Here is a 22,309-nt window from a genome sequence, read left to right on the forward strand (position 1 = left end):
CGCTGACCGACCTCTGTCTAGGACGACAACGCGACAGCTGCGGCCTTCAGGGGAAGAGAACATGCGCACACTCCCAGCTTGTCGCGGCCACTTCTACATCAGAGATTAGTCACATCAACACCAGTGACTTAGGAATTGTGTATACTGAAGGGATTTCTTTCTTGCATGTCGCCCTTTGTTTGCAGCACTTCTTTGTTGTTGTCAGAGTTAAGTAATGTCATTGATTCATTTCGTAATAAAACTCTTTATTACGATTTGCTAGAAGTATTGTCTAGTGATCCGAGAAAGAGGTTTCCTAGGCCGCCGGTATTCGACGGCTTTACAGTGTGCAACAAAATTCAGTCTGCAATCGGAACTAATGTGTCGTAAGTACTGGTAATAATACCAATTTTTAACTGCAGACACAAGTTGCTCGACTGTTAGCACATTAGGTACAGAAGTAAATTCAGTGAAAGATCTCAAATAAAGATGTATTTTAAGTACAGAGGTTATGTGTCGGCAATCTAGATACAAGGAAATTCATCAGAGTTTTATATACGTTCCACATAGCACCAAACATGCGTCTAAAAAGTATTTTTCAGTAACAAAATATTGTAGAAAACTGGTGTTCATTAGTAATAGAGAATTATTCAGTTTGTTTTGAATTTTCAGCAAAAGGAGAGTCCCTCTTTGAACTTATGGTAGTCCATAAACACTCTTGGTGTTATGGTACTTGCGTCGTTGTATGTACTATGTAAATTAGGGTGCAAACCAAGACTGGAGGATAAACTTTTCTGTATTCTTTATTTTATAAGTAACAAAGATCCCATAGAAGGCTTTTTTTATTTTACTCCAGAGTCGTTTGCACTATATTTAGCTTGATCCTAGGATATCTATGAGACACTGGTGGTTGTTCCTCTCGGCTAGATCCAGCGGTGTGTCCCCATTGTCATTCCTGACTTCCCTGTCGGCCCCTGCCTCCAGTAGCGCAGTCGCCACGTCTGGGTAGCCACGCTGTGCCGCATCATGCAGTGGGGTGTTCCCAGTGTGATCCCTGGCGTTGCAGTCGGCAGAGAATGCCGCCAGCAGCCGCACCACAGTCGCATTGTCATTCCATGCAGCCTGATGCAGAGGCGTGTTCCGCCATCGGTCCCTGGCGTTGACGTCAGCTCCTTCCTCCAGCAGACGCCTCACCACCTCCGCGTGTCCTCCGGCTGCTGCCCAGTGCAGTGCGTTCTGCTGGTTCTCGTCCATCGCCTCCACGTCCGCCCCCACTGCCAGTAACGTTCGCACCTTGCTCACTGACCCCTCCTTAGCTGCCGCAACCAGAACCTTGCCCTTCTCTTCTCCAGAAAGATACCTGGAACAAAAGGAGAATACTTACAAATATCTCCAAACACGCACGTCTGAGGACGGAACACTATGGCAGGAGCAGAACTGTGATGAGTCCCTAAAAGTCGAGAAGGTTACCGCAATGCACTGGTGTCCAAAATTAAAGCAGCTAACAGCGATTTCCCGTCCTAATTCGCGATGTAATCATGCAAACTGTCAACTGATGTCTGCACAACCGGGTTCTACACGGAAGTTAGCATTCCAGTCAACGGACAACCACGCCCACGACGATGTCAGTGCAGCTAGCAATGGGATAGTGTTTACTGGGTACTTCCACATTCGCAATCGCTGTAGACACAGTCACAGATGGTGCAGTATAGTACAGAGAAGACGCATATCAGGCTCTCTGCAGTGGAGGGCCATTGGAAGAATGGGAGGAGGACAGTCACAACCTGATGTGGCCCGATGGGTTAATGTGAATCGCACTGTTGTTTATCAGAAGTGGCGACTGTTTGTAGAGATGGAAACTGTATCTCGAAGACGAGGGCAGACCACGTGTGATACGAGAAAGGGAGGACCATTATTTGCTTAAAAGGGCATCACGGTACTGCCTTACTACTGCACGGCAACTGGCACCTCACCCTGCAGGATGCACTGGTGTTGTATCTAGGCAATCGTTATACAGAAGATCTCACCAGAGTGCCACTTATTGTCAGGGGTCCGTTGTTTATGTACCTCTGAGACTTCACAGAAATAAATGTGTAGAGTGAAGTCATCAACATCCCACCGAATGGCCGAACAATGTGCCAATGTTATCTTCTCACGTGAGTCCCAAAATGATCTGGAGAGTGTTTCTCGACGGATTTTCATATGGAGGGATCGTGGAACAGGATTTCATGACCCAAATATCGTGCAAAAGGGACTGATATCAGTGAGGTTCCAAAAATGGTTCAAATGGCTCTGAGCACCATGGGACTAAACTGCTGAGGTCATTAGTCCCCTAGAACTTAGAACTAGTTAAACCTAACTAACCTAAGGACATCACAAACATCCATGACCGAGGCAGGATTCGAACCTGCGACCGTAGCGGTCTTGCGGTTCCAGACTGCAGCGCCTTTAACTGCACGGCCACTTCGGCCGGCGGAGGTTCTTTAATGGTGTGCTCAGCGATTACGTGGACTACCTGAACACCTCTTCATGACATTGTATTGGTGAATTGGCAAGGCTTAACTCCTGTAAGGTATCGTGACGAGATCTTGGAACCTCATATGCCGTCGTTGCGAGGTGCTGTGGCCTACACTTCGTATTGATGGACGATAAATGTACGCCTCATACAGATCAGCTGATTGAAGGTTTCTTGGAAATTGAAGATATTGCACACCTGGGATGGTATGCTCGACCTCCAAATTTCAATCCCATAAAGCATGTCGCGGATACACACCTCTACCAGAAAACTTCAGTGAGTTTGTTTTCACTCTGCACAGCAGAGTATACGAGAGGATGTAGAAAATCGTACATTGAAGGCTACAGCGAAGAGACGAAAGAGAAATACGAAACGTATTGTGGTCTCTATGACGCCAACCCATTCTCCCCATGGACAATGGAGAAGAAGTCATAATAACAATGATTGAAAATAGAAGTGGTAACACACTCTAGAAAGCATTAACATAACTCACAGTAGTCGAAAAGTGTGGAGACTGCTCAAAAATTTGATGGTATACCTACAGGTACACCAGGCTTTGTTGGCAGTACAGCAAACCAAATAGCCTTCCAGTAGCTGAAAAACGGTAAAGCGAAACACAGTCTGAAGAAACGGCATGCGGGTAGACTAGAAGCTTCCCATGAAGAAAATAATGATACACTCGATCATACATTTACAATATCAGAACTGAAAGAAGCAGTCAAAAGTTTAAAGACTGGGAAGGCCGCAGGCCTAGATGATATTAAAAACGAACAGATGATACGTCTTGGTGTCGGCTCTAAATTGTGGCTGTTGGAGTTCATGAACTGCTCTTGGGCAACTGGATGAATTCCTGAAATCTGCATACAGGCAAAAATAGCTGCAATTCTTAAGCCTAGTAAGGACCCAGAAGATCCTAAGTGTTATCGGCCAATCTCTCTGTTGTGCACAACATACAAACTGTTTGATACTAAACAGATTCAAAGAGCTGATTGAGGGCACCCTAATAAAAGAGCAAGCAGGATTTTGGCCTGGCAAATCTTGTACCAGTCAAGCTCTCAGGCTAACCCACTATACTGGAGATGGGTTTGAGAAAAGACGAACTACAGGAATGGTGTTTATAGATTTTATGGAAGCATATGATACCATCAGTCTCAGAAATCTCATTGCAAAAGTGCAAAAAACAACAAAAAGCCCTCAATTCACTTCTGTACTCAAATCAGTTCTATTTAACAGAAGGTATTTTGTTGACTTCCAAGGTAACAAGAGCAGATGGTGACTACAAAAAGATGGGCTTCTCCAGGGCAGTGTTCTTGCCCCCAGGTTATTCAATATTTATACAAATGACCAGCCTATTAGTCCCTGGTCAAGATCTTTTATTTATGCTGATGATAGGGCAATAGCAGCTCAGGCATAAAACTACAAGAATATTGAGGAAATACTAGCTGACAACCTGGAAAATCTCAACTATTACAAAGAAAACCAGTTGAAACCCAATCTAAGAAGAACCCAAACTTGCCTATTCCATCTTAACAACAGAGAGACGAAGCAAGAACTGAATGTTTGGTGGAATGACACAAGATTAAAACACTGTCCTCTCCCAGTGTACTTGGGAGTTACTCTTGATAGGACACTGTCATTCAAGAGGCACATTGAGAAGAGCAAGGCAGAAATCCAATCACAGAATAACTTACTTGGCAAGCTAACACCATCAAAATGTCGAGCTAATTCAAAAGTTATACGCACCACCGCAATGGCACTCTGTTACTCCGCTGCTGAGTTTGCAAATCCTGTTTGGGAGCAATGATGCCACACAAACAAGCAGGACAACTGTCCTGAACCAGATGTCTAGACATATTACTGGATGTCTTAAGACAACAAGAGTAGAACACCTACATTCCTTGTCAGGCATTGCTCTGCCAAATGTCCGACGTTCAATACAGAGCACAACTGAACGAACAAAACAGGTTCAAAATCAACGTCATCCGGACCATGGGTACCAAATGTTACCTAAATGCCTTACGTCAAGAAGTAATTTTCTCCACTCAAGCCAACCACTCATAGGGCCACCAAAAACTTGTAGAAAAAGACTGTGGCAGGAACAACAAGAATATGCACACGATTCTGAGGAAGTGCTGCCATGAGATGCGGAACTTGAGTGGGAGAGATGGAAAACTGTGAACAGGCTACGTTCAGGAATGGACAGATGTAACAGAAATCTGCACAAGTGGGGAATTAGTGAAATTGCTTTGTGTCCGTGTGGGAGCATCCAGACGATTTCCGTTAATAAACCACCCAAGAGCGTGCACAGCCCAAGACCTGATGGCGTGCACCGAAGTAGCGAGGGCATATGTGGACTTCTGGTACAATGACATGTGAAACAAAGACTGTATAAAATTTTATTATACTGTATATAGGTTTCCATGAATTTTATTTTATAAATTAGCATTGCAATATTGTACATTTTATAGAGGAAAACTTATTGTATAATGTGTGGATTTATTGTAAATTGTTTATAGTATGCATACGAAATATATGTAGTTGTGAGATGGGTTGCATCACTCAAGCATCCACCAACAATTCCATAAGACTTGCGAGTAGCTCTGCAGGAGTAATGGTGTTATTGCCTCCACAAGAGATTGATGACATCATTCACAGCTTGCCTTGTCGATGTCAGGGTTGTATGAGCCAGAGGTGGTCACAGCCTATGCTGAGCACATTATCCAGTTGTCGGATTGTTTGTGCAAATCTGTTAACTTGGAAAAAACGAAGAACATTTTTTTCTATCTTTATGCATACTGTAGTTGTTTATGTTCTTTGTTCTTAACATTTTTCCTACTTCACTATCACCTGTTTGTACTTTTTTATGGCAAAATAAACGCAACATCTCAAAATTTCCGTTTGTTGCTTTAATTTTGGACACCAGTGTACATCGAATTTCATGCGCTTTTCGTACCATTCAAATATCTAGGCAATCTGGATCTTGGCTTCGTGAACACACTAAAGACCTGACAGCATTTATATACACTGTTGAGGTTCTTACGGTGTTCAGTCCAGAGACAGCTCTGATGCAACTCTCCATGCTACTCTACTGTGTGCAAATTTCTCGTCTCCAAGTAACCACTGCAAACTACATCCTTCTGAATCTGTTCTGTGTATTCATTTCATGGTCTCTGACTACGATTTTTAGCCTCCACACTGCAATCCAGTACTATATTTGTTATCCATTGATTCCTCAGAACATGTCCTAGCAACCGATCCCTGCGTCAAGTTGTGTCATAAATTCCTCTTCTCCCCAATTCTGTTCGGTACTTTCACATCAGTTATATTATCTACCCACCTAATCCTCTGCAGTGTTCTGTAGTACCACATTTCGAAAGCTTCTATTCCCTTCTTGTGTAGACTATTTATCGTCTAAGTTTCACTTCCATTCATGGCTACACTGCATACAAACACTTTCAGGAACGACCCCCTAACACTTAAATCTGTACTCGCCGTTACCAAATTTCTCTTCTTCAGAAACTCTTTCCTCGTGATTGCCATTCTACAGTTTATATCATCTCTGTTTCCTACATCATCAGTTATTTTGCTGTCCAAATAGCAAAATTCATTTACTACTTTAAGCGTTTCATTTCGTAATGTAATTCCCTCAGCATGAACTAATTTAACTTGGCTCTATTCCATTATCCTCGTTTTGCTTTTGTTGATGTTCATCTTATATCCTTCTTGCAAGACACTGCCCATTTTGTTCAGCTGCTCTTCTAGGTCCTTTTCTGTCCCTGACAAAATTACAATGTCATCAGACAACGTCAATCTTTTTATTTCTTTTAATTCCTACTGCAAATATTTCTTTTGTTTCCTTTACCGCTTGCTCAATGTACGGATTGAATAACATTGGGGACAAGCTACACAATCGGATCAAAACTATCTAGACACCTTTATATAATGTGTGGCTGACCAACAAATGTAATGAAAGGACGATCCGCCAGTATAAAAGGAGGCAGAGACGCATGTGTTGTCAGCAGAGAACCAGAAATAGCAGAATGGGTTCATCAGGGAGGTTCAGTAATTTCGAATGTGCACTAGACACTGGATGGCACCTGAGTAACAAATGTACCAGTATTATTTCGACCATGGATGAGTGGAAACGAATGGTCCGGACATGTGAATCACCGACGGAAGGTTCTGTTTTTGGTTGATGACTGTTACCTGCCATTTTGTGTAATGCCAGAAGTGAAGGACTGAGGAGATGGCGTTACATTATGGGGATATATCCATGGTCATGTTGTCATTCCCCTATTGAGCTTAACACTAAATCCGATAGCATGTAAATCACGCTTTCCAGCTTTATGTACTGCATACAATACAGTAACATTGTTTGTATTAGGAAGACATTGCTCCTTGTAATAAATCATTATCTGTTACGCAAGAGTTTGTGGACAACAACATTCCATGACTGTACTATTCTGCCCTGAATTCAGAGCTGAATCCAATGTAACTGCTTTGGGATGAGTTAGAAGCTTACTTCGCTGCAGATTAAAGAGTCCAACGTTGAGGAAGAATGGGTTCTCATTTCTCCACTGAAGTTCAGACGCATTACTGAAAGTTTCCTCAGCAGAGTCAAAGCCTTCATAGAGATGAAACTTTGACACATCCCTTATTAATGTTCACTAATGAGTGTCCAGAAACTGTCGATGTAACTGAATGTCTACTGAGAAATGGGCCATGTTATTTGCATGTGACAGCAACACCTACATTTTGATGTTACAAACTGTGTGTTGCAGCCTCGGGAATAATATGTAAAACTTTCTTTGTGAACTAAAGGCAATTAAGTACAAATATATTCTATTAATCTGTCAAATGAGATTATTTTAACCAGTAGTTTTCTAATTGGTTTGATGCGGCCTGGCACGAATTCCTTTCTTGCACCAACCTTCATCTCAAATAGCACTTACACACTACATCCTCAATTAACTCCTCGACGTATTCCAACTGTCTTCCGACTGAAGAGAAAGACACTCTTCAGTCTTTACACTCTACATCTCCTTCGCCTTGTCAGTATTTCCCCATGTCACAGATTCTGCAGAGTACCCCCCTCATTCCATATCCAACAAGTCCACCTAATTTTCAACGCTTTTCTCTAGCACCACATCTCAGACGCTCGTAGTCTCCTCAGTCACGGTGTTTTGCCAATGTCTACGATTCAGTATCCTACAAAGTAGTTCTCCAAACATAGATTCTCATAAATTTCTTCCTCAAATTATGACCTATGTTTCATAGCAGTAGAATTATGTTGGCTAGTTGTACCAATTTTGCCTTTGCTAGTATGCTTTTTATGTCCTTCTTGTTATGTATATCATGGGTTATTTTGCTTACAGATTTCCTTAATATTGTCTACTTCATGACCACCAATTTAAATGTAAAAAATTCCGATATCTGCTGCTTCTCATTATTCCTTATTCATCAGACTATCCATTCAATTCAACAGATCCCATTATTCTGCACTTTCTCTGAGGACAGCAATGTCATCAACAAAATTTTCATTGGCATTCTTTCACCGTGAATTTGAATCCCATCCTTGAATCTATATTACATTTCCATCATAGCTTCTTCGATGAATAGATTAATACTAAGGGCAAAAGACTGCACCCTGTCTTACACACTTTTAATCTGAGTACTTTATCTTTATTTTCGAGTCTTATTCTTCAATCTTGGTTCTTGTACATGTTGTAACCCACCTGTCTTTCCCTGTAACTTACTTATATTTAAGTAAGACTTTCGAAGCTCCTGCAGAATTTTATACTGTCGAACGCTTTTTCTAGGTAAAAAACTTTTGACCGTATTTTGACTTTTCGTCCGATTTGATCCATTATCAAGTACAACTTACGAACTGCCTCTCTAGCGCCTTTACCTCTCCTAAAGCCAAACTGACCGTCATCTGACAGTTGTTCAATTTTCTGTTCCATTCTTATTTACATCATTCTCATCAGCAGCTCGGATGTATGAGTTCCAAAGATGATTGTGCTGTTATTTCCACAGTTATCTGCCCTTGCTACCTTTGGAAATATGTGGATGATATTTTTTCTGAAAGTGTGACAGTACATTGCCAGTCTCATAGATTCTACACTCGAACTTGGATAGTCGTTGGGGTGCCACTTTCCCCTATGAACTCAGTAGTCATGATGAAATTTTATGTATCCTTTTAGCTTTATTTGGTATAAAATAGACCAGAGCTCTTTTAAATATTGCCTCTAATAGTACATCTTCTATATCTTCCACGCCAACACAGATTGCTTCCTCTACCATGTCATCAGAAAAGTTCCTCCATCATAGAGGCTGTCAATGTAATCTTTCCATTTATTTGCTCTCTCTTCTGGCGTTGGGAATGGAATTCCCATGGTAATTATTGTTTTCGCTTTTCTATATTCTGTGTCAGTCCTTCCTACGACTGTTTGTTTACAGTGTTGTCTTAAGTTTTCTACAGTTATTTAGCCTTGGCTACCTAGAACATCGTACATATGTCATTCCTAAATGATTCACATCGAGGTGACAAGTTGTGCAAAAGTGATGTGCACATACACAGATGGCGGTAGTAATGTGTACACAAGATATAAAAGGGCAGTGCATTGGTGGAGCTATCATATGTAATCAGGTGATTCATGTGAAAAGTTTCCGACACACAGCGAGAATTAACACTTTTCACACCGAACTGTAGTTTGAGCTAGAAGCATGAGACATTACATTTCGGAAATCGTTAAGGAATTCAATATTCCAAGAGCCACAGTGGCAAGAGTGTGCCGAGAATACAAAATTTGAGGCATTACCTTTCTCCACGGTCAGTGCTGTGGCTGACGGCCTTCACATAACGACTTAAAGTAGTGGCGCCTGCATAAATGGGTCAGTGCTAAGACAGAAGCCAAACTGCGTGAAACAACCGCAGAAATAAATGCAGAATGTACTATCGACGTATCTGTTCGGAATTGCGGCGAAATTTTGCGTCAATGGGCTGCGGCAAAAGACGACCAGTGCAAGTGCATTTACTAACAGTATGTTATCACCAGCAAAAGGGCTCTGAGCACTATGCGACTTAACTTCTGAGGTGACCAGTGGCCTAGAACTCAGAACTAATTAAACCTAACTAACCTAAGGACATCACACACGTACATGCCCGAGGCAGGATTCGAACCTGCGACCGTAGCGGTCGCTCGGTTCCAGACTGTAGCGCCTAGAACCGCACTGCCACTCCGACCGGCTATCACCTGCAGCTCCTGGTCTCATAACCATATTGGTTGAATCCTAGACGACTGGAAAATGGTGACCAGGTCAGATAAATCTCGGATTGAGTTAGTGAGAGCTGATGATAGTGTTCGAGTGTGGTGTTGACCGCAAGAAGCTACAGACCCGAACTGCCAACAAGGCGCTGTGCTAAATGGTGATGGCTCGATAACGGCGTGGGTTTTGTTTACACGGAATGGGCAGGGTCCTCTGGTCCAACTGAGCCTATCATTGAATGCAGACAGTTATCTTTAGCTACTTGGAGACCATTTTCAGACATTTGTGGACTTCACGTTCTCAAATAACGATATCATGTCAGTGGGCGAGAACTGTTCATGAGTCGTTTGGCGAACATTGTGGACCACTCGAATAAATGATTTGACCACCCAGATCGCGCAACATGAATCCCATGGAACATTTATGGGACACAATCGAGAGGTCAGTTCGTGCACAAAATCCTGCACCAACAACACTTTAGCAGTTGCGGGTAGCTATAGGGGCAGCATGGCATATTATTTGTACAGGGGACTTCCAACAACTTCTTGGGTCCCCACCACCTCGCGTTCGTGCTCTAGGTTGGGCACAAGGAGGTCTGACATTATATCAGCAGGTATCCCACGACTCTGGCCATCTCAGTGAATGTAGCTGTCTTCCTGTCTTTCGCTGAACACTTTTATACTTTCTTCTTTCATCGGTCAGTTGTACTTTTTTTTTTTTTGTTACCTAAAGTTTCTTTGAAGTTGGCTTCCCTTTATCTGTGTTCGTCTGTCCACCGTCTGTGGTTTTACGTTCTAGAGATGTCCTCTCCTCTTGAACTGAACAGTCCACTGTCATATTCCTTACCGCAATATCCGTATCGTTGGTAAACTTTAAGTTTCATTTCTCAGTACTGCAATATGCTACATCCTTCTACACTGATTCTTCTGGTCGACTCTCTTAAACCTCACTCTACTTTTCATAATTACTAAATCTATGTTTATATCTGGGTACACCGTACATTCCAATATCTGATTTCGGAATCTCTGTCTCACTATCATGTAATCCAGCTGGAATCTTCCAGTGTCTCTGGGTCTTTTCCAAGCTTATTTTTTCCTCACATGATTGATGAACAGAGTATTTGTTATTACCATCTCAATTTCAATGCAGAAATCAATTAGACTTTCACCCCTCTCATCCCTATGCCAATCCCATACACCCCATGACCCTTTCTTATTTTCTTTCCCCTGCAACTGCATTTCAATTGCATACTTCCTCTCTTTTCTCATTTTGCTTGTGTCGTTACCATGTGTACCTGACCTATCGTTGTTGGCGTTCGTTTGATTTCGAATCTGGTGAGAAAAACTCTGCCATAGAGCTGTTCACAGTAGCCCATTCTCTCTCCTCCTTCCTATACATAATGAATCCTACTCCAATTACAGCATTTTCTGCTGCTGTTGATTTTACCCCAATGTGTATTATGACAAATCCTTAGCCTTCTTCTGTTTCACTTCAATGACCCCCACCGTATCTAGACTGGGGCCTTTGCACTTCCGTTTTTAGACTCCCTAGCTTTCTAATTACGATCAAACTTCTGAATTCAAAGCTCCAAGTCGCCGAAGGTTAGCCCTTCCTAAATCATTCGGTCTCTTTTCCATTGTCACTTCGACCTTGGTAGTCCACTCCCAGAGATCCAAAAGGGTAACTGGTCCAGAATCTTTTCTCAATGCATATTGCATCAAGACAGTATCCCTGTTAACGACGTATGTCCTATGGATACACGTTATGTGGTTTTAATTTATTGGATTCCTCGCGTCATTGATCAGTACTGACTCTTCTCCCTTTTAAGGGCAGTTTCCCACCCCAAGGGAAAGGGAGTGCCATGAAGCTCTGTCGTTACTCCACCCTATTTGACAAGGCCTTTGTCAGGAAAATGGCGACTTCTTATGCTGGACGTCTTTGCTGACACTGCTGTTAATTTTCGTTCAGAGGTTAAGCAGTTCCTGTGCTGGAACCTGGGACGCAGAAAATTTTGACCACTAGTCAATGGCGCACTCCTAAGCCATTGGTATATGAAAGCAGACACTGTCCCAACGTTTATAAGACTAACATATAAAAATATGAAGTATGTCGTTCAAGAACTTTTTGAGATTTTGGTAACAATGTTAACAACGTCTTTTACTTTCGAAATAATACAGTACCAAGAACAAGCAGTGCGACATAAACGAAAGTTCGTAGGTGTGTTTCTAAATCTGGAATATTATGTATTTTCAAATTTCAATGCAGTTGCTCAAGAGTGGCGATAGTAGCATCACTACGAGGAATCCAATCAGGCTTGCTTTAAAAACACGCTGTAACGGGCTTGAGCGTTAGTTACCTTTGAGTTTTGACGCAGTGAGTTGATGTAGGGCAAAAATGCCTTTGAGACGACAAAGACGCTGTTAATAACATCTCATAGAGACTAAGCGAAGTCTGTACTAGGGCTACGAGATTCTGGTTGTTCCATTCGTGATGTAGAAATATTTCACAGTAATGTACCCACTATACATGCCTGTTGGCAGCGGTGATTAGAAGAATATCCGGTCGCAAGAAGACTGGGTTCCAGACGGCCACGTGGCACTACTGAGAGGGAAGACCATCCTGTTCGGCGTATTACTCTGGCAGCAGTTTGAGCAGCAGTTATCACCAAGTAAGCTCCGAACCAGATGGCCTGTAGCATGCGTTTCACTGATCCCAAACCACCAGCCTCGGTGCCAGTAATGGCCATGTTTTGATTAGGCCAGTTGGGGGCCTACAACCAGCCTTTCTGTGTGTTAACACACTGGACCTACACCTGGAGTTATGGTCTGTGGTGCGATTTCGTATGACAGCAGGAACATTCTCATGGTTATCCCACAAACCTTGTCTGTTTCAATCTGGTGATTCGACCCGTTCTGCTGCCATTAACGCCATTAACGAACAGGATTCCAGGGGTAGATCTTCAACAGGATAACGCTCGCACACTTACCGCTCTTGTAACCAACATGTTCTATAGAGTGTTGACAAGGCTCTTGGCATTCTCAATCATCAGGTCTGTTTCCAGTCAAGCAGATATGGGACATCATCATACAGTAACTCCAGCATCATGCACCAACAGCATTAACCGTCCCTGTACTGACCAACCAGATGCATCAGGCATCGAACTCCATTTTAAATACTGATATCTGATACTTGAGCAACACAATCCATACATGTTTGTATGCCTGCATTCGACCTTTTGGCAGTGCTCCAGCATTTCACGTGTCCAGTGGCTTATCTCGCACTTACATTAACTTGCGATCCTGCAATGTTAATCAGTTAAATATGTAACCCTGGCAAATCTATTCCCGACGTTTCACGGTTCTATATTAACAAATTTTTGGTTTTGTGATTCCTTTAAATCCGTATATTTATGACTGTAAACTATTTTTGTTTAAAGCTGTTCTCGCTTTTAGTCTTCCAAAGCCTATATTGATGTAGGACCTCTTACTAGTCACCACAGACGTCTGATGCCGAAGAAAAAAGGAAGCGTTGGCTCTCTTTCGCCCTGTACATTGTTATTCACATTACTACCATGCTCTCCAGGCTGGTGTTCTTAACTCACTCTCAACAAACTTTTCACTCCATTATCGAGTATTGTCTTAATATGTTTCATTTCCTGCTCTTAATAGTTTATTTCCTCATGCTGATGTTTCTCTGTCGCTTTTTAGCCAGCTTTCTCCTCTTTTTGTATTAGTCTCTTTATGCAGAAATATTTTTCCCTTTCCATGTCTTGTCTCTTATTCAACAACAATAATTTATTTTCTAATTTTTTTCAGCTCCTTTTCAACTGAGATTCTGCTAATTTTATATCTAGCACGTGTAACATAATTTACAGACTTTACCTGAGATCAAATACATTAATTATTTTTGATTATGCTGCATCATCTTACATTGATGAGTTTCTGGTTTATCTACAAAGTATTCCTCGTTGTGCTCTCTATCTTTAGTCTTTCCTGTTACACTTACTTCGCGTGGGTTGTCTTCTTATGTCAAATGGCTGATGCTATTTGTATACGACAAATTGGGTAAATACCTATCAGGCTCTCTATCTTATAAAATTTCAGCGTACATTCTCTGTAGCTTTCTATATTATCAGACCCGTGGATGAAGTTTTTTTGACAGCCTGTGTGCATAAAGCTTTTAGACTGGGAAAAGTATTCTCAATTTGTGGACCACTCGAGTAAATGATTTGACCACTTGGATCGCCAGACATCGTACGTCTGTGGCCAACCATAATAGGTAATTATAGCCGGAAATCCTTGAATCACTGGGAGAGAATAAGTTTTCTTAAGTCGACTGAAACATTACTGATCCCATTGTCATTGTTAAAATACCTGGTAGGGTTCCATGTTTTCTCTTGAATAGGTACAGACTCCGTTATTGCCCAAAAACTTGTTGGATTCTGCTCTGATTAACTGTAAAGGCACATTGAATACTCTGAATTGCCACTTTTGGGCCTGTTGAATTCAGGCATCAACTGAACTGTGTCTTGCAACAATATCAGTTCACTATCAGATAGGGTTTCTATTTCACAAAGCGACAGTAAAACATCGGTGACTACCACTATAGATCAATGATTTCAAAGAAGAAAAGTGAAGTTATGACGAATTTACGCTGAAACTGGTCTGCGATGAATAAAAAGAAAAACTCCTGTCACTTCGCCTGTAAAACTCCCTGAGCTACAGAAGATTTTACAGCTGTCGATATACGGCTACTGTGTCCATCTCCACTCAATCATGCCCACACAATAGGATTGACCTGATTTTTATTCATCCAAAATGGCAACCTTTATCACTTGGCCACCGACAGGTCCGACTTCCACTTTCGTAGAAGCCCATGTTGCCATGAATGATTTCCAAAAACTGCCAATAGACGTTGTCACATACGTCTCTCGTAGTAGGATAAGCCACGGATCTCAGCTCATTTAACTCCCCCAGCTACGGTGTTACAACACACCCTGTAAGAGAATTTCTCATTATGCCGTTGGAAGAATAATCGTGGAAATTAAAGTGAAGGGTTCTTCCCTACATGGGTAATTCATGAGATAGAAAACCATGTACGTCTACGTCTACGAGATTACTCTGCTATTCACAATAAAGCGCCTGGCGGAGGGTTCAATGAACCACCATCAAGCTGTGTCTCTACCGTTCCGCTCTTAAACGGCGCGCGGGAACAATGAATACTTAAATTTTTTTGTGCCAGATCTCTTATTTTATCGTGAAGATCGTTTCTCCCTATTTAGGTGGGTGCAACAGAATGTTTTCGCAATCGGAGGAAGGAAACTGGTAGTTGAATTTAATGATAATATCTGAGTTTGTTTTAATGATTGTCAATCCAATTCACGTATCATGTCTGTGGCACTATCTCCACTACTTCGCGGTAATAAAAAATGAGCTGCGCTTCTTTAAACTTTTTCGATGTCATCCGTCAGTCCCACCTGATACGGATCCCATACCGCACAGCAGTACTCCAAAATAGGATGGACAAGAGTGGTGTAAGCAGCCTCTTTAGCAGACCTGTTCCACCTTTGAAGTGTTCTGCCAATGATTTGCAGTCTTTCGTTTGCTCTACCCACAACAATATCTACGTGATCGGTACAGTGTAGGTCATTTGTAATTGTAATCCCTAAGTATTTAATTGAATTTACAGCCGTCAGGTTCGTGACACTTATCGCGTAATCGAAATTTTGTGGATTTCTTTTAGTGCTCGTGTGAATAACTTCATACTTTGCTTTGTTCAGGGTCAATTGCCACTAATATAGACCAGGAACGATAGAGGGCCTGTGAGAATTCCCTGGGGAACGCCGGATATTACATCTGTTTTACTCGATGTCTTTCTGACAGTAAATCACGAATCCAGTCGCGCAAATGAGGCAATATTCAATAGGCACGCAGTTTAGCTAGGAGACGCTTTTGAGGAAATGTAAATCAAAAAATATGGAATCATTTTGACATCCCCTGTCGATAGCACTCATGACTTCACAAGTATAAAGACCTAGTTATGTTCCACACGAACGATATTTTTCAAGCCCTTGATGATAATGTGTCAATAAATCATTTTCTTCGAGGTAATTCACAATGTTCAGACACAGAATATGTTCCAAAACCATACTGCAAATCGACGTTAGTGATATGAACCAGTAATTCAGCGGATTACTCGTATTTCCCTTTTTGGGTATTGGTGTGACAAGAACCATTTTCCAGTCTTTAGGTGCGGATCTTTCTGTGAGCGAGCTGATGTATGTTCTTGCTAAATATGGTACTTTTGTGACAGCATATTCTGATAGGAATCTGACAGATATACAATTTGGATAGGAGGCCCTGCCTTTATTAAGTGATTTAAGCTACTTTGCTACACCGAGGATATCTGCTTCTATGTGTCTCACTTTGAAGTTATTCTTGATAGGAATTCAGGAATATTTATTTCTTCTTATTTGGTCAAGACGTTTCGGAAAACTATGTATAATAACTCTGCTTTAGTGGCACTGTCACCAGTGACTTCACCATTGTTATCACACAGTGAAGGTTATTGACTGCTCCTTTCCACTAGTGTGCTTAATGAACTACCAGAATATCTTAGGGCTTTCTGAGAGATTACTAGGCAGAGATTTCGCTGAAAACTGAAACTGCTCCCAATACACCAGCAAAGTCGTTATTTTTGGGGAAATATTTAGTGTTATCTTGCACAAGTCAGCTGTGTTAGGAACTGAAAACGAGTCATGCAACAAACCTGTAGAAGGGTGTATAGATCCCCTTATATCCTTTCCTCGTCGAACGTCACAATTAATGAAAAGAAAAACTTTATACTAGACCTACAACTTCTGCTTCGTCAAAAACGTAAAATAGCGACATTCGATTTCTTGACTTTATCACTTGGCTAACTGCCCAACATGTCGCCCTGTGATTGTGGTCAGTCTACACGTAAAGTGACTGAACTCACCGCAGGCGAGAGACGGCGGCGTCATCAGGCTGTGGAGTGGCCTGGGGAGAGGTGGGGGGCGCAGCTGTGGCTGGGCTCCGGCCGTCGTCGCTGTGGCCACTGTGCGGCTGCGAGGAGGCGCCGGTCCTGCTCTCTCCGGCGCTTGGCGTGCTGCACAGAAGGAACACTGCTTCCAAAAGTGATTTCACATCGAGTCCAGTGGTCAGATTACCACAGACTGTACAGCTGAGGTACTGTCCACACACAGATAATAGAACGCACACTGCCAACGACAGTAGTGGCCCACGTAAGACGAATGACAGCATTCAGGTAATCATACATCTTCCTTCTCCTCATTTTCTCATACCTGTAGCCTAGCATATTACACAATATCTGGTACAAAATAAATATAAGATGTGTACAAAGCTCAACAAATATGCTTACAACACCCATTGGTCAACATAACTTCAATAGACAACAGCATAAATCACAAAGAAATTTGAATGACAGTAACCCTTAAATGCACTTAATGTGGTACTACCGACATGAGATGGTGTTTGTAGCTCGTATGTTAAGGGGGTTGGACGTCAAACGGACCGACTTGGAGCAGAAGAGGCACCACAAGACACTAAATTCTACTGTCTATATTTTTACAAATAAATTCATAGAATTTTTGTCAGCATGACCAGGATTCACAATCATAGCAGTGGAAGTTCAAAAACATAACGAAATAAATTATTTTTACATGTGAAATTTTATAACTTTTTCACTTACTATTGGCTGCATTCTTTTCTATAGGTACACTTTTCTTCATAAGTAAGAGAGATTCTTCGATGAATTTTGCACAGCATACAATCCATACATAAGGGTGTATGAAATTATAGAATTTATTTAATTTTCAAGAAAATGAATGACCTGTTACATTTTAAACTTCATGTTTAGAAAAAACTAAATTTTATAGTTAATTATCTCAAACTTTACCACTGCGCTGCAGAGTGAAAATCTCATTCTGTTTACCACAGTTTTTAATACAGATGGAAAATTCTAGAGTTTTGCATTATGGAGTTGTGTTTAATAAGGATACCAAGTTGGAAAAGGAATGGCATATTTATTTTGGGTGTTACATGTATCTGAGAACAGAAATTTGTGTTTTGCAGAAAATGGCCATTTAAGTTTCTGGCTGCATTTGGCATCTTTTAGAACTATCCAGCACCACAAATAGGTTTTTTTCCATTTTATAAATCTGTTTTCGTCTTTTCCACATTCCTATGATTCACTATTTCCGAATTTATCACTTCCAAAAGTGATTCATGTGCTTTCACTACACGCTCTCTGTTTATTGCATATAAAGCTTTGATGCAGTTCACTTTGCCCTTGATTCCCATTTTCTCTAAAATACATATCCAGTTTTACACACTATCATTAAAACATGTAACTGCATCATAAACACCAACAGCAAGTACATCTCTTCCACACAAAAATTGGTTTTTGGCAATCTTTTCCATGCACATTCATTAAAGCTTTCATTGGGGTTTGGGTGCCGCCATCAAGAAATTTCTTCTATGTCAATAGTCCCTTAATACACGTATGACCATCTCTGGCGCTAATATAAACATTCGAATTCTACACAGCGAAATACACGTATGTATGACAGCAGACTTCTGTGGTAAGGGGTGTAGCGCTTAATCTTGGTACACGCAGGACCAAATAGAGTGGCTTATAATCACTGAAATATATATGTTTTATACATCAAACTTTTCAGAAAGATGTACTCTACAAAACAGACATATTTTCGAAAAGTCGATTTTTTTTAAAATTTTTGACTTCCTACCCGCTTAGGAGACAGGAATCCGACTATAGGGGGAAGAAATTGGAGAAAAAAAAATCTCTTTGGGTTCTCTCGTCGCTGTTGTCTGTCAGAATGATGCGAAAATAAACCCAGAACACGAAGAAATGGGATATAAATCAAGAAGGGGATGAATTATGCCAGTGATATGATGTTGTGCAAGGTTGTTAGTTTGTGGGATGTCGCTTCCGAACATTATTGATGGCCCCAAAACAACACAGGGACCGCAACGCTCTCGTGACGCGATAGCACATGGGGAATGGCTCCAGTTCCGCCCTGGGGCCACGACGACGACAGCCTTCGTCAGCCGCCCCAGGAGTCGCGTCGCCCCCTGGGTGAACGGCAGACAGCCTGGCGGCTGCATCGGGGGTCACCACTGGGTGAGGCGAATGCCGCGCCGAAAACTGGGGTCGACCTCTGGGGTCTGTACAGCGAGAGAAACTCGACAGCGCCGAACTACTCCTTTGCCAAGCAGACTACCGTCACAAGGGACGTCATTTCCGTCTCGCCGCTCGCTACTGGCTATCAAAGACAACTGAGGCGTAAGGTATTTATGGTAAAATGAAATAGTTGATCTATGAATACTAGAAGTAGACATATAACATGTAGGGGTTAATTCTTATCACTTTACAGTTCCATCAAGTTGTTAGACTTCCACGAGTCTTAGGCAGAGTGCTCGTGCGCCATTGCCGAGTAACAGCTGCTCTGCGAGTTTTTTCTGTATGTTGGTATTTTAATGCCTCACAAGGAGGTGACAAAATAGCCAAATACAGTATGTCTACAAGGCATAATGTCGTTGATAAATGTTGCATAATATGAAACGAATGAGGTACGATAGAAGACAGTTACCGAATTTTCAGATGTTTAAGTGAATATCGCCCACTCATGGGGAGTAGAAAGAAACGCTTGTTGCTTACTTTCATGTTCCTTGCATAAAATTGCACGATAGATCGTCATGTGGTCGAATGAGTCATTTGAGATGCAAATTGCCAGTTAATTTATACGTCTATTTGTACTCTAAACATCACCATACAATTACTATTCTTTTTCCCCAAAATGGTAACAAGAAACACAGATTGAGTCATCAGTTCCCACCCATACCTGTTTCACACTACATACATAGAAAGTCTTCTACAGAGTACAAGGAGTTCTCAAGCAGAAACTTTTTCAATTTATTTCCAAATTTTACCATACTGTCTGTTAGGCATTTTATATCACAGGGTAAGTAGTCAAATGTTTTTGTTCAAACCTTAATGGCAACCTAAAGAAAACCTTAATGTTCAGTAAGGAATGTAATTTTTTCTTCTATTATTGTAATCATGAACCTCATGGTTCCTTTTGCACTGTAGTAGATTGTTTACAACAAGCTTCATGAGGGAATAAATATACTGTGAAGCGGTAGTCAGTAGGCCCAACTCCTTAATCAGATGGCTTCAAGACGATCGCGCGTGAGCGCAATATATTATTGTTACAACTCGTTTTTGGGCAATGAAGACCTTCTTTTTTAAAGATGAAGTACCCCAGAACATTATTCCATATGACATTGCTGAATGAAAAGAAGCAAAATATGTCAACTTACTGATTTATCTCTTTTCAAAATTTGCTATGATTCTAAGTGCAAATGCAGCGAAACTAAATTTTTTACGAGTTCCCAAATTTATGTTTTTCCAATTAAAATTCTCATCAATATGGACACCTAAGAATTTTAAAAGTTTACACCTTATGTATTATTTCACCACCATGTGTTACACTTATCACTGATGCAGTACCCCCAGAGGTGCAGAGCTGTATATAATGTGTCTTTGTGAAATTCAGGGTAAGACAATTTGCAGAAAACCAAACAATGATTCTTTTGAGAATTTTGTTTACCATTTCTTCCAGTTTTGTATTAATACTGAGAGTGATAACAATACTGTTGTCATCTACAAAAAGAACTAATTCTGCTTGCTGTACATTAGATGGTAGATTATTAACATATATGAGAAACAGTAGTAGACCTAAGATTGAACCTTGGGAAACCCCATATGTGATTTCCACCCTGTCATAATTATGTCCCTGAATTCTGTTGGTTGAGTTACTACTAAATACAGCTTTTTGCAACCTTTTGGTTACATGTGATAAGATGTATTGGTTGACTACACCATCTACCCTATAAAATTTATCTAGCAGTATATTATTATTTTCACCATCAAATGCCTTGGATAGGTCACAGAAAACTCCCACCAGTGCTGTTTTGTTATTTAATGCTTGTACTATCTGGTGTGTGAACATTTAAATGGCATTATCAGTAGAGCACCCCTTCTGAAAGGCAAACTGTGATTTGGTGACAATATTATGGTTGCCAAGGTGTGATAATCTTCTACAATACATCACCTTCTCAAAAATTTAGGTAAATGACAGAAGCAGTGAAACAGGTCGGTAGTGGCAGATGTCTCTCTTATCTGTCAAATAAAAGGTGTCACATTCAAATTCAAAGCTAAACACTATTCAGTCTGTGAATCCAAAGAAGAGTGAAGAGACCGATTAAAACAAGTTTACTGTTACAAGTAACAGTTTCAGAATTAATAATGTGATGCGTGACAGATAAATTGAAGCATACCTAAAAAGCGGTGAGATGTCGTTCTGGCTTCTTACACAAACACGCCATCAGCTGCAGTGTAACTGATTAGGGTTTCAAATCTCCATGACAGGTAGACTGGACACCACAGCACGTTTAAATAATGCCCACGAACAGTGTCAGATGTTGTGTGATACTTGTGAAGGATACAGAGACACTTTCTATGCATGCGTTATCTGCAACTGACATGATTTGGAAGCTGCTCCACTCTTGATCTGCAGTTGCGTGGCTGGTCTAATTGTGCAGCAATAAGATTTTGGGGCATTTAGATGTTACAATGTAGCAGTGTTGAGTTGCACATGACCACGAGGGCAGGCATTATCGTTGTCAAGGTTACAGTCTATCACGTCTGGTCAAGACAAGGGAAGAATGCCATATTTCATACTGGGCTCACAGTGACCCCTTTACAACTATGCCTACCATCTGAAACCAAATAACGGTTTTTTATCAGCAATGTGTTATCCTGCACTTTGGTTCAGAGATTCATTTATTATTTTATTTATTTATTTATGTCATTTTCTCAATACCCTCTCGGGTGGAACAGCGATCATTGCAATTTATAAATGACAGACTCATTAGCCAGAACATTATGATCACCTGCCTATCATCGATTAAACGTGTACTGGCAATAGCAGAGTCACTTCACGAGGAATGACTGCTAGTCAGACGCATGCACAGTCGATGTAGGATCAGCAAATGCGCTGTCCATCTGTAGAAGGGGAAGGTATGCTATACGTCTCAGTTTGAAGGAGGGAATTTTATGATGACCTGAACGCTCATCACGAGCATTTCGGAATGCACGATTTGTTGAGTGTTCGAGGAGCGCTGTGGTGAGTGCCTTCGACATGTGGCGAAACTAAGGTGAAACTATGTCCAGACGTCATGGGGTTGGGTGGCCAGCCCTCATTACAGTCTCGAATGTTGTAGGCCGGGCAGACTGGTAGACCGCGACAGATGGTGCAGGCTACAAGTGTGTCTGAACACACAGTGCCCTCAAGACTCCGAACAGTGTGCCTCTGCAGCGGACAACCTATACATTCGCCAATGTCAACACCATGACATCAGCAACTATGGCTGAAATGGGCACATTAGCATCTCCTGGGCACCTATGCTGTGGGACAGAGAG

At 41.4% G+C, this 22,309-nt stretch overlaps 1 protein-coding gene across 1 annotated transcript in view; it reads right to left on the reverse strand.

The window, feature by feature from the left end:
* Positions 1-629: 629 nt before the first annotated feature.
* Positions 630-22,309, reverse strand: part of LOC126108643 (uncharacterized) — a 91,341-nt gene continuing 69,661 nt past the window's right edge. Inside the window, exons 4-5 of the mRNA XM_049913952.1 lie at positions 16,742-16,891; positions 630-1,339 (exon numbers count right to left, since the gene is read on the reverse strand). Of these exons, the coding sequence (XP_049769909.1) occupies positions 853-1,339; positions 16,742-16,891 (637 nt within the window). The 3' untranslated portion in view covers positions 630-852. The remainder of the gene's footprint in view (positions 1,340-16,741; positions 16,892-22,309) is intronic.

This window comes from Schistocerca cancellata, chromosome 11 (genome assembly GCF_023864275.1).
Source record: "Schistocerca cancellata isolate TAMUIC-IGC-003103 chromosome 11, iqSchCanc2.1, whole genome shotgun sequence".
NCBI lineage: Eukaryota > Metazoa > Arthropoda > Insecta > Orthoptera > Acrididae > Schistocerca > Schistocerca cancellata.